General features: G+C 47.8%; 3 protein-coding genes across 9 annotated transcripts; 2 read left to right on the plus strand and 1 right to left on the minus strand.

Moving 5' to 3' along the window:
- Window positions 1-31: 31 nt before the first annotated feature.
- On the plus strand, window positions 32-3080 carry CG3662 (uncharacterized protein). Of its 4 annotated transcripts, none has more exons than NM_001258898.3 (4): window positions 32-402; window positions 1601-2312; window positions 2380-2880; window positions 2934-3080. In NM_001258898.3, the coding sequence occupies exons 1-3, from the start codon at window positions 295-297 to the stop codon at window positions 2517-2519; spliced, it is 960 nt and encodes a 319-aa protein (NP_001245827.1). In that variant the 5' UTR covers window positions 32-294; the 3' UTR covers window positions 2520-2880; window positions 2934-3080. The 4 variants fall into 4 exon arrangements, with proteins under 4 accessions (NP_001245827.1, NP_001162847.1, NP_608549.2 ...); NM_001169376.2 differs by having other exon boundaries at window positions 165-402; window positions 2962-3080; NM_134705.4 differs by having other exon boundaries at window positions 165-402; window positions 2380-3080.
- CG3862 (uncharacterized protein) lies at window positions 3072-4604 on the minus strand. Its single transcript, NM_134706.2, has one exon. The coding sequence runs from the start codon at window positions 4538-4540 to the stop codon at window positions 3176-3178; it is 1365 nt and encodes a 454-aa protein (NP_608550.1). The 5' UTR covers window positions 4541-4604; the 3' UTR covers window positions 3072-3175.
- Window positions 4605-4711: 107 nt separating this feature from the next.
- Window positions 4712-11984, plus strand: dock (dreadlocks). 4 transcript variants are annotated; one of them, NM_057628.4, is made up of 6 exons: window positions 4712-5250; window positions 8048-8714; window positions 8888-9092; window positions 9481-9826; window positions 9920-10369; window positions 10457-11984. In NM_057628.4, exons 2-6 carry the CDS (start codon window positions 8693-8695, stop codon window positions 10664-10666), a joined length of 1233 nt encoding a protein of 410 aa, NP_476976.1. In that variant the 5' UTR covers window positions 4712-5250; window positions 8048-8692; the 3' UTR covers window positions 10667-11984. The 4 variants fall into 4 exon arrangements, with proteins under 4 accessions (NP_476976.1, NP_722657.1, NP_722658.1 ...); NM_164389.2 differs by having other exon boundaries at window positions 8165-8714; NM_164390.2 differs by having other exon boundaries at window positions 8200-8714.
- The last annotated feature ends 295 nt before the right edge of the window (window positions 11985-12279 follow it).

Raw genomic sequence — 12279 nt, forward strand, 5'->3', positions numbered from 1 at the left:
CCAAAAATATAAATGTATCATGTTTTTTCGTTTGTAAGATAACAATTTGTGCCTCACAATTTTTTTTCGGATTCAAGTTTCGAATTTTTGGGCGGCGAATCGTCTTTTCCAAGTTTGCAACCACTCTAGAGTTGCCTCACTTTTGTCCACATCTTTTGAAAGGCGAATTAGAACTGGTCACACTGGCTTGTCTGGATCGAGATTTCAGCTCGTCAACAATTGCGCACTAAATTTTCAGTAAAAACAAACAAGTTGGTCGTGCGGAGGCATCAAGAACACAGCATACGAGCAGCCATGACAATTCTGGGAAAACTGCGGGGACAGCCCACGGACCAGGAGAAGGTGCCCCTGCCCATGAACCTCAACGACGAGGCGCTCATGCACCATGGCTCCCTAATCGCAGTGAGTTTTGCTTGGCATCGCATCTGCGGGATGTGTCCTTATTTTTGCGCAATCGTGCTATGTCCTTGTCCATCCCTCGCGCCCTGCCCGCCACCGTGTCCTTCGTCCTGCGGCCCGAGAGCCACAAGTCTCGTGATGGGTGGGTGGTTGGTGCTGATTCCGATTCGGAATCCATTCCGAATTACAGCCTCAGCAGCAGCAGCTCGCCATCGATTTTTCCCCGACCAAGCTCCGCACTCCTTGGTGTCCTTGTGGCCCGTGCTTCCCCTTACCCCCCTGCCCGCATGCAACCCCTGCTCCACTCCAAGTGACGTGTGCCCATTCACTTTCCTGGGCTTTCCGCGCCAAGGACTCGCTCGCTCGCTCCCCGAGGTCAGCGCGAAGGGTTTTCCTGTTGCTGGTGGAGATTGGCCCTGACGGCTGGGGAAAGCCACTTACGGTGCCAGTTGCAGCCCTTTGTGAGCTGCTGACACTGTGCACTTTGACCTCGATTCGTGTGCACGGGTATCCAGAGAAAGTCGTGTCTTATCAGCTTGCTGGTCATAAGCACAATCATTCCCAGCTGCCAGCTCCCATCTCCCATCTCCCAGCATATTTGCCCATCTGCAGTTTATTTATTTAGTGTAGATATCACTAATTTTCCAGAGATTTATATACAATCATACATTTACATATGAGTTATGCACTACATAGTCGAATAAGGTCCACTCTAGTGCATGCAAATGCCTTCAATTGATTAATTTTTTGCAAGGGGATCTCTTCTGACCCCTCCTTAGACTAATCTCTCGCTAACGACGTATCTTTCGAAACAATTTTGACTTAGCAATGCAATTGCATTGTTTATAGAACAAGAGAAGGCATTGCAGTGAAAAATTATCTTGCTGAGCTGGCGGAAAATATAAATGTGTGATTAATATTCAGCAAGCTCAAACCTTTCGACTTGTGGAACTTCCACTATCAACATTACAGTCAACTGCCTTCTATTTGTATTTTTCTACGACTTATCGTCGTTTTTATGACTTTCCACTGGAACAATGGGTGATAAGGAAACAGATATAACAAGTCGGTCATTTTAGATAACTTTAGATTGTATATAAAACTGCTACTTTTCCATTGCAATTTGTTGTTCCTACAAAATTGCAAGTGACACTTAGAGGAGTATCCCATATTTTTAAAACCCCCCATTTTCCACACACAGCCCAAGGTTGCTTACAGCGATAATGAAGCCGACGCGGAATCCATGGTCTTCAACCGGCCGCAGCACCATTGCATCAAATCCTTTCTGCTGTTCCTGATCGCCGTAGTCGTGATGCTCCTGGGTGTCCTGGGCGGATGGACCCTGTACCGAGTGTACGCTCCGTCGCATAGCAGCATGCGCTACCACGCCCTGTGCGAGATCCCCTATCCGGAGGACTCGATGGAGATGGCGCGGGTATATCCGCGCACCGTGGAACCGTTCGCCCTGAACTGGCGCTCCTTGCTACCCGAGCTCGCGCAACCGATGCCCAACAGTGGATCGCTGGACGAGAGCCACTTCCGCGAGGACATCGAACTGGACGGTGACAGCGATGACGAGGGCTACGCACGCGTGGACGTGCCCGACTTCAAGGATGGACGTCGTGGTCGCTTCATGCACGACTTCAAGGAGAACCAGTCGGCCATTATCGACACTACCACCGGACGGTGCTTCATCATGCCCTTGGATCGGGACACGACCCTGCCCCCGACCAGCTTTGTGGATCTCATAAAGAAGATGAGCACTGGCTACTACAACATAGATACGGAGCGCGTGCGGCGCCAGATGCGTGTGGTCATGCCCCGCATCACCGATGTCTCGCTCATCTCGGAGCGGATTGCCAACGAGTGCTTCGATATGAAGGTCTACATGATGGAGAAGTTCGTCTCAGGCGGTGAGTAGCAATGTCTTACAGGTGCCAGCAACTTACTGATCCATTCCCATTCCTCGACCCATTACAGTCTCGAAGAGATCGGCTGATCCGCTGCCGGAGTCAGCCAAGTACGCCGAGTTCATGGGCAAGGGCGTCATCGAGTACGACCTGGCCAACATCGCCGAGGTGGAGGCCTACGAGGCCAACGAGGCTAGGCAACAGGCCTGAGCTTTGGAGGAGGAGGAGGATCTTTTAAGCTACAACACCCATATGATAACACAACCTAAACAAATTATTACTTAGAATCGATTTATACATACACAGAGCCATGCCTACAAGTCTAGATCTGGTTACCACTGGTTAGCAGGACACACACCCACTCCGGGTGGATATATCATCATTGGCCAAGCGAGTTTAGCAAATTATAGACCCTAGTAAGGAAGCGTAACGAAAATGTACCTAGAACGCAATCAAAAGCGATCGACGAAATTGTGACAAATACGTGAAATGTATTAGCCTCGAGGGCGGATTGAAAGGATACGGAGAGATTGGATCGGTACACGCGCACAGACACACTGCGGCATTCCAAGTACATATTTTATATATATGCTCTTAAACTCTATTCTAACAATTAATGTATAGAACGGATTCAGAACGAAGCTATTTACAGCAAAAACAACCTGAGGGCGGAAAACATGGCAACTATCAGCATGCGTAAGAGAAACAAGTAAATTAATCTAAATGTTCTTTAAACTACTTACATGTATTAAACGCGAATTTGTGATCTTTAGCAGTGTGATCTTTATTGGTTGGGCTGCCACTGGCAATAGTATTTTCGACTAGAGTATACTTTAAGTTAACTAATCTAAAACAAACAGCTTAATCTAGAAGAACGGCTTGCACAAGGCAATGGTGTGATCCACTCCGTAGGCCACTTTGGTGACCTTTCCGTTGATGGCCGCCTTAAAGGGAAAGAACTGGTCCTTCTTGTGTCCCAGCCCCAGATGCCCGAACCTGTTCTTGCCCCACATGAAGAGATCTCCGTCCGAGTTGACGGCGCCCATGTGAAACACTCCGCATCCGATGGAAACCACTGTGGTTTCGTTGCTGAAGTCATTTCGTCCGAATAAAGGCGGCAACAGATGCTGCGGCTTGGATGTTTGCTCCACGAAGGGTCCGAAGCCGAGGATGCCAAAGCCCCAGGTGTACACCAGACCCTGGTCGTTGAGGGCCATGCAAAATGAGCCTCCCGCAGCCACATCCTTGATTTTCCCGATGGACTTCGTTAGTTTGAGAGCTCTAGGGATATTTATTTGGGTTTCGGCCAGCTCTGAGTCATCTAGCTGTCCGTACTCAGAATTGCCCCAGCCAAAGGCATCGCCCGCCTCGTTAAGGGCCAAAACGCAGTCCGAGGAGCAGCTGAGCCGCACAATCTTCTCCTTTTCCACATCTCCTCCAATCAGGGTTATCTGCCCGGCGGTGTGGTAGTTTCCCTGACCTGTTTGACCATCCGCACCCCAGCCACATGTGTAAATGCGTCCCTTTTTGGTAAGAAACATGCTGTGGTCCTGGCCGCACTCCACCTGGACCACCTCATCCTCCTTGCCGCATATATCTTCCTGCGATATCCTGTGGATCAGGGCACTCTTGCTGTACCGCTCCTCCTCTATGATGGAGCGGCCACATTGGCCGTACGAATTGTTTCCCAGGGTGAAAATGGTTCCGTTTTGGGTCAGAACCACCAGGTGAGCTCTACCCGCCGACATGCTCTTCACACGCATGTCCTCGTCTGTTTCTCCCTGAACTCTCGGCAGTTTAATGGCTGTAGGATAAATGATCACGTCAAGGTTGGCCGGATCATTGGGATTTCCCTTCACCTGGAAACCCAGTTGGGAGTCGGTGTTCAAACCGCTGCCAAAGAGCGTCTCTCCGTCATCTCTATTCACGGCGTAGACCGTGAACCCGTAGCCGGCGGCCACATCCGTGATTTCGTTGTTGTTGGAGAACTGCAAGCGGGTGGGATGGTGCACCATCTCCGTGTAGCGTTCCTTGGCCTTCTTCACGTTGGTCTGGAGACCGAGAGCGCCGGTTTCCTGAAAGCCCCACACGTAAACTCGGTGCTCATGGCTGTCCGTCGTCTTCGGTGAGTACTCCTTGATCTTCGACTTGTCCTGCGCCAGCACACCCCTCTTCGCCTTGGCGGTGTACGACCTGCTGATGCCAAGCACAATACCCCGAGTTTTCAGCATGGTATTTCGGGTTAAACCAACCATGTAATCCAAAATCATAACAAAAACGCCACCCGATATCGATAGACCCGATGACCGGACAAGTGCTGCACAGCGCGCAACGTGCTTATCGATAGTTCGCTAAGAAAAACCGCTGATACGCCACCTGACAGCCCTGGTCGTGGTCAATCGCTATCGCCTTCCGCACATCGAAATCGGATGGGCGACGTGAAAGAAACGGCTCCGGCAAAATCATTAAAATTTAATTAGTTAACCGCAAGAGAGCGCTGCAAAATTGTGCAAACAATTTGCCACTTAACGCAGTTAACGTGTGCGGTAATCAGAAGCGTGGAAAAGCGTTTATTTGTCAGGATTTGTGTGTTTTTCAATCGCGGCAGCAGCATATGTACACACACACAGGCTCACCCCCGCCCCACTCACACACACACACTCACGCCTAGGTGTATTATAATTAAAGTTGTGTTTTAAGTGTGTGTAAAGTGCAATAGCCCAGTGGAAAGTGGAAGTGATATAGAGTGCGTTCCAGGAGTTCCAGGAGCAGTGTCTTATCCCATGTCTTCCACTCCCAAATCCTGAGGATTGCCAAGGGTTAAGACCGAGAAATACGGACTCCGACTTTCCGGATAAGGATACGGATACGGATAAGGAGTGCCAGGATAAGGAGATCCAGGAGGAATATAGGAGTTGCCAGTCCAACCGCTTCGTCTCCGGTAGGTACACACAAAATATTCGGCTGCTCCTTTTTAGCTCCTGTTCGAATCTCTCACGGCTCTCTCTCTCGGCTCTCTCTCTCTCTCTCTTGACCTGCGCTCTCTCTCTTTATCTCGCCCTCGTCACCTGGTGGTGCGTAGTCCTTTGGCTCGGTCCACCACCCGCCCAGTGGGCGGTGCTGCAACCCTTAGCCCTCCGCTTTCCATCACCTTTTTTTGGGTAACCATGGTCGTGTTTACGGCAAACTGTGCCACCGATATATATGTGTGTACATATGTACCCTTTCCCTTGTCTAGATAGATGAAACAGATAAATCGTGAAGATGCTTCACTTACCATAAATCTATAATATGTTCATTGCTCAAATACTACTATAGTAGGTACTTGTGTTTTTCAAAAGCCTGTGCCAGGTACAAAAGCTTGTACTCTTAACAACACTGGGAACGAGTCCTGCCATCCTTTGCAGGACGAGAAGTCCACCCTCTCGCTGCCAAAAAGCCACCACCTCGCAGAGATTTTGCGCAGCATCTCTAAACGAAACGGCCGGCAAATGTCGCAAACTCCCTCGGCAACAAAAGCCAAAAAAAAAATACAAAATACAAAAAACAAAACCGAAACCGAAACCCCATTCGAATCCCATTCCCCAGCAAAAGCATCTACTTAATCAACCCGGGCGGGAGTGGACTCCCAGCTCCCTGAATGAGTGATCTTATGTAAACAGGCTGCCCTTTGCCTCCCACGCCCCGAGATCCAGATAAGAGTGCCCCACTTTCAGTTCCTCCATGGCTGCCCCATCCATCCACCGAAGTCGTAACTCAATGTTATAGACCCAAATGCTCCCGTTTCGGGGCCACCAATTCGTTCGTGATGGCTTTTCTTGGGGACCAATGACTATACTCCCTCGTCTGGAACCGATCTTCAACCAATACACAGACACAGCACGGGGAAACAAACTTTCCGCCTCATAAACTTGTGGGCTTGTCCCCCAAGCACGTGCAACTCTTTCTTTCTCTCAGCGAAAAGACGAACTGCTGTCAGGAAAACAATGAACGAGTGCACCGGAAAAAAACATAAATGTTTGTCATACGGGAAGCTAAGAAATCATACCACAAAGAATTCTTTAAAAATATATATTCATTTATTGCAGTAGCAGTAGGGAATCTTATCAAATCATAGTTCATAATATATTTTTTGACAATTTCTCCGCGCTAACGAACTTATCAGCAAGTTCCTTCCGATTTCTTCGGATTTTATCAGCAGTGTAATGTCAATGTCTCGGCTGTTGGGCTTATGCAAGCGCAAACAATAACAAAACAATCACCAAGCCAAAGAAATCCAAACACCGATCCGAATCCAACGGTGGTGCATTTCAGTTCATTGGCAGCCAGCCAGCCAGCCAGGCGTTTCATGTTTACCAAGTCCCCAAGCGAACCGAACTGAACCGCCCCCTTATCACTCCAGCATTTGCATAAATATAATCTTTTTCGGGTTCTTTCTCCGTTTCTATCTGGGTTCGGTTACGGTTTCACTCCCGCTTTCTCCTCTCAAAAAATAGGGAAAACACACAGACAATTCGCACAACAGTGAATCACTTTGCGACCAATGCTTCGGTTAAACAGGTACTTCTCCGTATCTCTAGCTAACGCAAAAACCTTTGACTAATCGATGGTAAAGTAAACAAAAACACTCGTTATCACATGGAGATTATTATGGCCAAAATTCGAACAGGAAGCACGATTAGAAGTTTACCGGCAAAACAAATTTATGCATTGCCTGCATTTCTTATTATATACGTATGGGTCAGTTGCTAATAGATATTGCACCGAAATGCCAGAATTGAATGGCATTAGAGCTCTCGAAAACACTTTCAGCTGACTCAGCCTCTCGTGTATGACCTAACAGTCATTGAAAAGCGAAACCAAGATTGGCCTAGAGTCAAAGACCGAGTAGAGCGTTTTCTCAACGTGGCCCACACTTATTGATTTTTAATTATCCAAAGATGGCCCTCGGCTATGACATTGACTTTGATTTTGTTGGCTCGCCAACCTGGCCAACGAACTCGGGAAGCCTCTCTAGAGATCTCTGGCCGAAATAACCTTCTGTGCCGCCCGCTAACTGCCTTATGTCACTCGGTAAATCTCGGTTAAGAAACCAATTTCCCAATACCCCCGACCATTCACGTTCGTGACTCATTGCGGTCGAATGTCTCAGTTGATTTCTGTGTCTTTCTTGGCCTGAAATGGCCCGGATTTTGAGTCTCTGGTTCTCCAGCCTCGGTGAGGCTGCCCCGTTGAACAAATCAATACCCGATGGCCACTTATTCGCTCGCCTGGCAATTGGATTCAATTGAGTGGAGTCAGTCGGAGGCAACTTTCACTTGCACAGATTTTAATTGCCCCACAACTGGAATGGCCAGATCCCTCAGCCCCCATATCCATCTCCCGCTCATATTATCATCATCATGATCATCACAACACAAACACTTCACTCATTCATCTTCATCGCCGGCTCGCTGACCCCAAAAACAAACATTCATCTCTCGGCTAATTTTGAGTTGATTTCCTATTTGGTATTTCGAGTTTGAGTACTTGCATTGTATTTTTTAAGCTAATCATTTTTACGCTCTTTAGCTTCTTCAGTGCGAAACAATTAAGCCTAATTTGCATATATCATTTGCTCTCTTTTTCTTTCTTTCTTCGTTCGTTGCTTATGTTATTGCGTTGCTTATGTTTACTTTGCCACGCCTACGCTTCCGCCCACGCTCACGCCCATTCGCCCCCTGAAACCACGCCCACAGCAATTATGCATTGGCTAGAGGCGATTTGCAGCAAGCTTAGAGTGCCAGCGAGCAACTGCAACACATAACCAAACCATCAAAGACTTGTTGTTCATCAACTCCAACCCCAACTCCAAGTCCACCAACACTGAGCCACCGCCTCTTGCCTCCAGGAGCATCACCAGGAGCATCAGGGCAGTCCCAGCTGGAGGAGCAGGAATCCCCCCGCGGCGGAGGAGCAGCCAGTCTGGAATGTTGGAACACCCCCAGCGGTTTGTGCGCAACATCCCCGACTCCTCAGCCAGTTCGCAGCAGTATCCGCAGCAGCAGCAGCATCCGCCACAGCTGCCGCAGCACCAGAATCTGAATCTCAACCAGAATCAGAACCTGAACCAGAATCAGATCTACCAGTACCGTCCCCAGGTGCCCGTGCCCGTTCCCGGCTCACCTGCCCATCACCAGCGGCACTCTTCGCTCTCCCAGCAACAGCAGTTGCACCACCACCGCACCCTGTCCACCGCCTCCTCCTGCAGCGCCCAGCACAAAAGTGTGACCTTCGGCCAGCCAGCGCTCGACTGCGGCGGCAACGGCAGCGGAAGCGCCAACGGAAGCGGTAGCGGCAACTCCTCCAGTGGCAGTGCCGCCGGCAACGCTGGAACCCAATCAATGGCGGGCAACATGAAGCACGGTGAGCAACTGCAACACAATAACCTCACAGCGAGAAGAGCATTGGGTGTAGTAAAAGGATCTAGGATTTGTATGCTAATGAATTTGTGGTTCTATCATACTGGCCCATTTTGCTTTTCTAACTGTGTGTGCACTTGGTACTCTTCTAACCTGTTCCTGTTAATCACTCCGCAGGCAAATCTCAGGACGACGTCTGCTACGTGGTAGCCAAGTACGACTATGCGGCGCAGGGTGCCCAGGAGCTGGATCTGCGCAAGAACGAGCGCTACCTGCTGCTGGACGACTCCAAGCACTGGTGGCGCGTCCAGAACAGTCGCAACCAGTCCGGCTACGTGCCAAGCAACTATGTGAAGAAGGAGAAGCCCTCGCTCTTCGACAGGTGCGTCAGATTCCTGGCCCGACTAAACCTAAGCGTTCTTCTTGCTCTGATTTCAGCAGAATTAAGCCCTCTATACCTGTATCTGTATCCGTATCCGTAGATGTATCTGTATCTCTATCGCGTTCAAATACCCGCCTCCACCTTTTGCTTTGGCTATCGTAATTTAACTTATAACTGCTTTCGGCTTTTGTATTTTGTATTTCAAAACAACAAATTCGTTTTGATTTCGTTGTCTGTCGAGCCCCACTTGCCCCTAAAAACTAAAGATCCACTAACACCCAAACCAACTAGGGCTAGTCTAACCCACTTTAAACCGCCAATGAAATCTAACCATAAAACTTCATCCCAATACTGATCGTGAATATTTTGATTTACGATTTCTGTGCAGCATTAAGAAGAAGGTGAAAAAGGGCTCCGGATCGAAGACACTGCCTAATTGTTCGCCTTCGCGACAGGTCGAGAGTCCAACCATGTCGCGCCGACTTCCCCCAGATCCCGCAGAGGCCATCGGAACGGCTGTGGTCAAGTATAACTATCAGGCCCAGCAGCCCGATGAACTTTCGCTGACCAAGGGCACACGAATCCTCATCCTGGAGAAGTCCAACGATGGATGGTGGCGTGGACAGAGCGGCAATTCCGTCGGCTGGTTCCCCAGCAACTACACAACGGAGGATTGTGATAACGACGGCGAGATCCACACCTACGCAATGGCCGAGAACGTGCTTGATATTGTGGTGAGTAACTGGACGTGTTCTCAAAATAAACATTCACATCATCTATGAGAGGTTGTCATTATTGGCTAATAACAACTATTTTCAAATATATAGGTCGCGCTGTACAGCTTCACGTCAAACAACGACCAGGAGCTCTCGTTCGAGAAGGGCGATCGCTTGGAGATCGTGGATCGGCCCGCCTCCGATCCGGACTGGTACAAAGCTCGCAACAATCAGGGCCAAGTCGGTTTAGTTCCACGCAATTATCTCCAAGAGTTGAACGACTACCTGGCCACGCCCTATCGTAATGCGAGTGCCAGTGCAGGAAACGGAAATGGAGGAGGAAGTAATGGCGGCGCAGGTGGTGGCGGAGGAAACGACTCCATGGAGCGGCGCAATGAGGGTAATAAGCCGGCGGCGCAATCTTCCGGCCAGCCAATCGAGCGGCCAAATCTGGCGGGCAAGTCGTGGTATTATGGAGCCATCACCCGCAGCCAGTGCGACACGGTGCTCAACGGCCACGGGCACGATGGCGACTTCCTCATCAGAGACAGTGAGACTAACGTAAGTGGAATTCGCAATTGAAGTGCCATAACATAGTTCCGCCCGAATTCTTTGAGAGTGTATAAACGAATTCATCCTTTCTTGCAGATGGGAGACTATTCGGTTTCGTTAAAGGCCCCAGGGCGCAACAAGCACTTCCGCGTGCACGTGGAGCAGAACATGTACTGCATTGGGCAGAGGAAGTTCCACTCGCTGGACCAACTGGTCGATCACTACCAAAGAGCGCCCATCTACACGAATAAGCAGGGCGAAAAGCTGTATCTGGTGCGATCGCTGCCGAAGGCCAATGGCACGTAAGCAGGTCCAGGACTGGAGCAGAGAAATCTCAGCATTCATATTACCCGTATTCAACAACACACATATGCAACACAAAGATATACCAAGGCTAACTTGTAGGCAGCTCAGCTCAGCGCGACGTGTAGTTCAATATAGTTCGGTTTGGATATTTAATTATGGACTCAGTTTTGGATTAGATCAGACCAGCGTGTGTATATAGATCGGTTGGTTCAACGCGACCCGTACGTATAGCCACGGCCAAAGGACCTTTTTGTACTTTTATATAATTGAATTAACTAAATTAACGCTTAATTACCGCATTGGCTATGTTAACGAGGAACGAGAAACTCAAGAACTCATCATTGCATTCGATTCAATTTGAGCAAATCTAGATGTCAACATGCAATACATTACATATTTACATACCGTACATGTGCACATATTATACTATATTCTAAAGCAAAGTTGTAGCTTCCCTATGTACACAGAGAAAAGAGGCCGCTTTTAATCAGAACACTCGAACATGTAATATGAGATATATGATATGATATGATATGATATGATGTCTATTATCCACGCGTTAACCATAAGCAAAATGTGTACGATCGTAACCAATTCGCATAGATATCGATTTCGTGTATGTACATACATAGGTGAGACATCCTGATCCTGGATCCAGGCCACTCAACCCACAAAGCCAGAGTGAGGAAAACGCTCCTACAGTCATTTTTGTTATTTATCCATTTAATTATCGACTACGACATAACCACGCAAAACAAAACAAATACACTTGATATCTCCGCGCGGAGTCTGCTCCCCGCATTATTATAAACATAATCTAATCGTTTGCTGGCGTGGAGGAGGGCGGCGACTTATACGCGTATAAGCCATACTGTACAGTTGATGCAATGCTAACCTAGGCACTCTTTCATCTCTAGATATACGTGTACTCTTATTTACGATACGATTACGATTACGAGTAGAACGCAGCGATTCCAGCTTTAACTTTTGTTTTGAATTATTGCTATTATTTGTTTTTCTAAGTTTACGGTTCATTATTACAATTGCGATTATTATTTTGTTTTTATTTAGCTCTAGGAAAGTAATTAGCGAAGGAACGGAACGATAGAAAGGAGTGGCTGCCAGTTAAATGACTTTCGACTTTCTTTCCCATGCGAATTTTTAAATTATAAATCTACATTATACGACTACGTAACATAAAACTTAAATAATTTATGGTAATTTAAACAATTGCTAAACCAACTAGTACTAAAGACGAAGAGAACAAACTAGAAATTATACCGAAACGGAAATGAATAAAAATACATTCAAATAAACCAAACGGCCTGCTTTTGTTACTTACCCATTGAAATTACCATCAGTAGCATACTTTTCGGAGTCTGTGATTCCATTCTGGAGTTTGGAGATGCTTCTGGTTAGAAACACGGCAGTCCTGCACCCCAATCTCCTAACATGTTAGATTGCTACATTGCCATTGAAGAAATGAAGCGCAGTACTTTTACTCAGTATTTTTTTTTTTGTCAAGAGACTTCCTAAAAGTATGCCAATTCATTAAAACTATTTGTTTTTAATTGGGCATAGTTGCAGACAAAAACCAAGGAATTCTACAACGA

This window comes from Drosophila melanogaster, chromosome 2L (assembly GCF_000001215.4).
Source record: "Drosophila melanogaster chromosome 2L".
Classification (NCBI taxonomy): Eukaryota; Metazoa; Arthropoda; class Insecta; order Diptera; family Drosophilidae; genus Drosophila; species Drosophila melanogaster.

Excerpts from the sequence above, each read along its gene's own strand:
- CG3662 (NM_001258898.3), top strand. The coding sequence starts at position 295 with ATGACAATTCTGGGAAAACTGCGGGGACAGCCCACGGACCAGGAGAAG. Across the intron at positions 403-1,600 it reads ACCATGGCTCCCTAATCGCA|CCCAAGGTTGCTTACAGCGA; the intron begins GTGAGTTTTGCT and ends TTCCACACACAG. Across the intron at positions 2,313-2,379 it reads GGAGAAGTTCGTCTCAGGCG|TCTCGAAGAGATCGGCTGAT; the intron begins GTGAGTAGCAAT and ends GACCCATTACAG.
- CG3862 (NM_134706.2), bottom strand. The coding sequence starts at position 4,540 with ATGCTGAAAACTCGGGGTATTGTGCTTGGCATCAGCAGGTCGTACACC.
- dock (NM_164389.2), top strand. The coding sequence starts at position 8,279 with ATGTTGGAACACCCCCAGCGGTTTGTGCGCAACATCCCCGACTCCTCA. Across the intron at positions 9,093-9,480 it reads AAGCCCTCGCTCTTCGACAG|CATTAAGAAGAAGGTGAAAA; the intron begins GTGCGTCAGATT and ends ATTTCTGTGCAG. Across the intron at positions 9,827-9,919 it reads AGAACGTGCTTGATATTGTG|GTCGCGCTGTACAGCTTCAC; the intron begins GTGAGTAACTGG and ends TCAAATATATAG.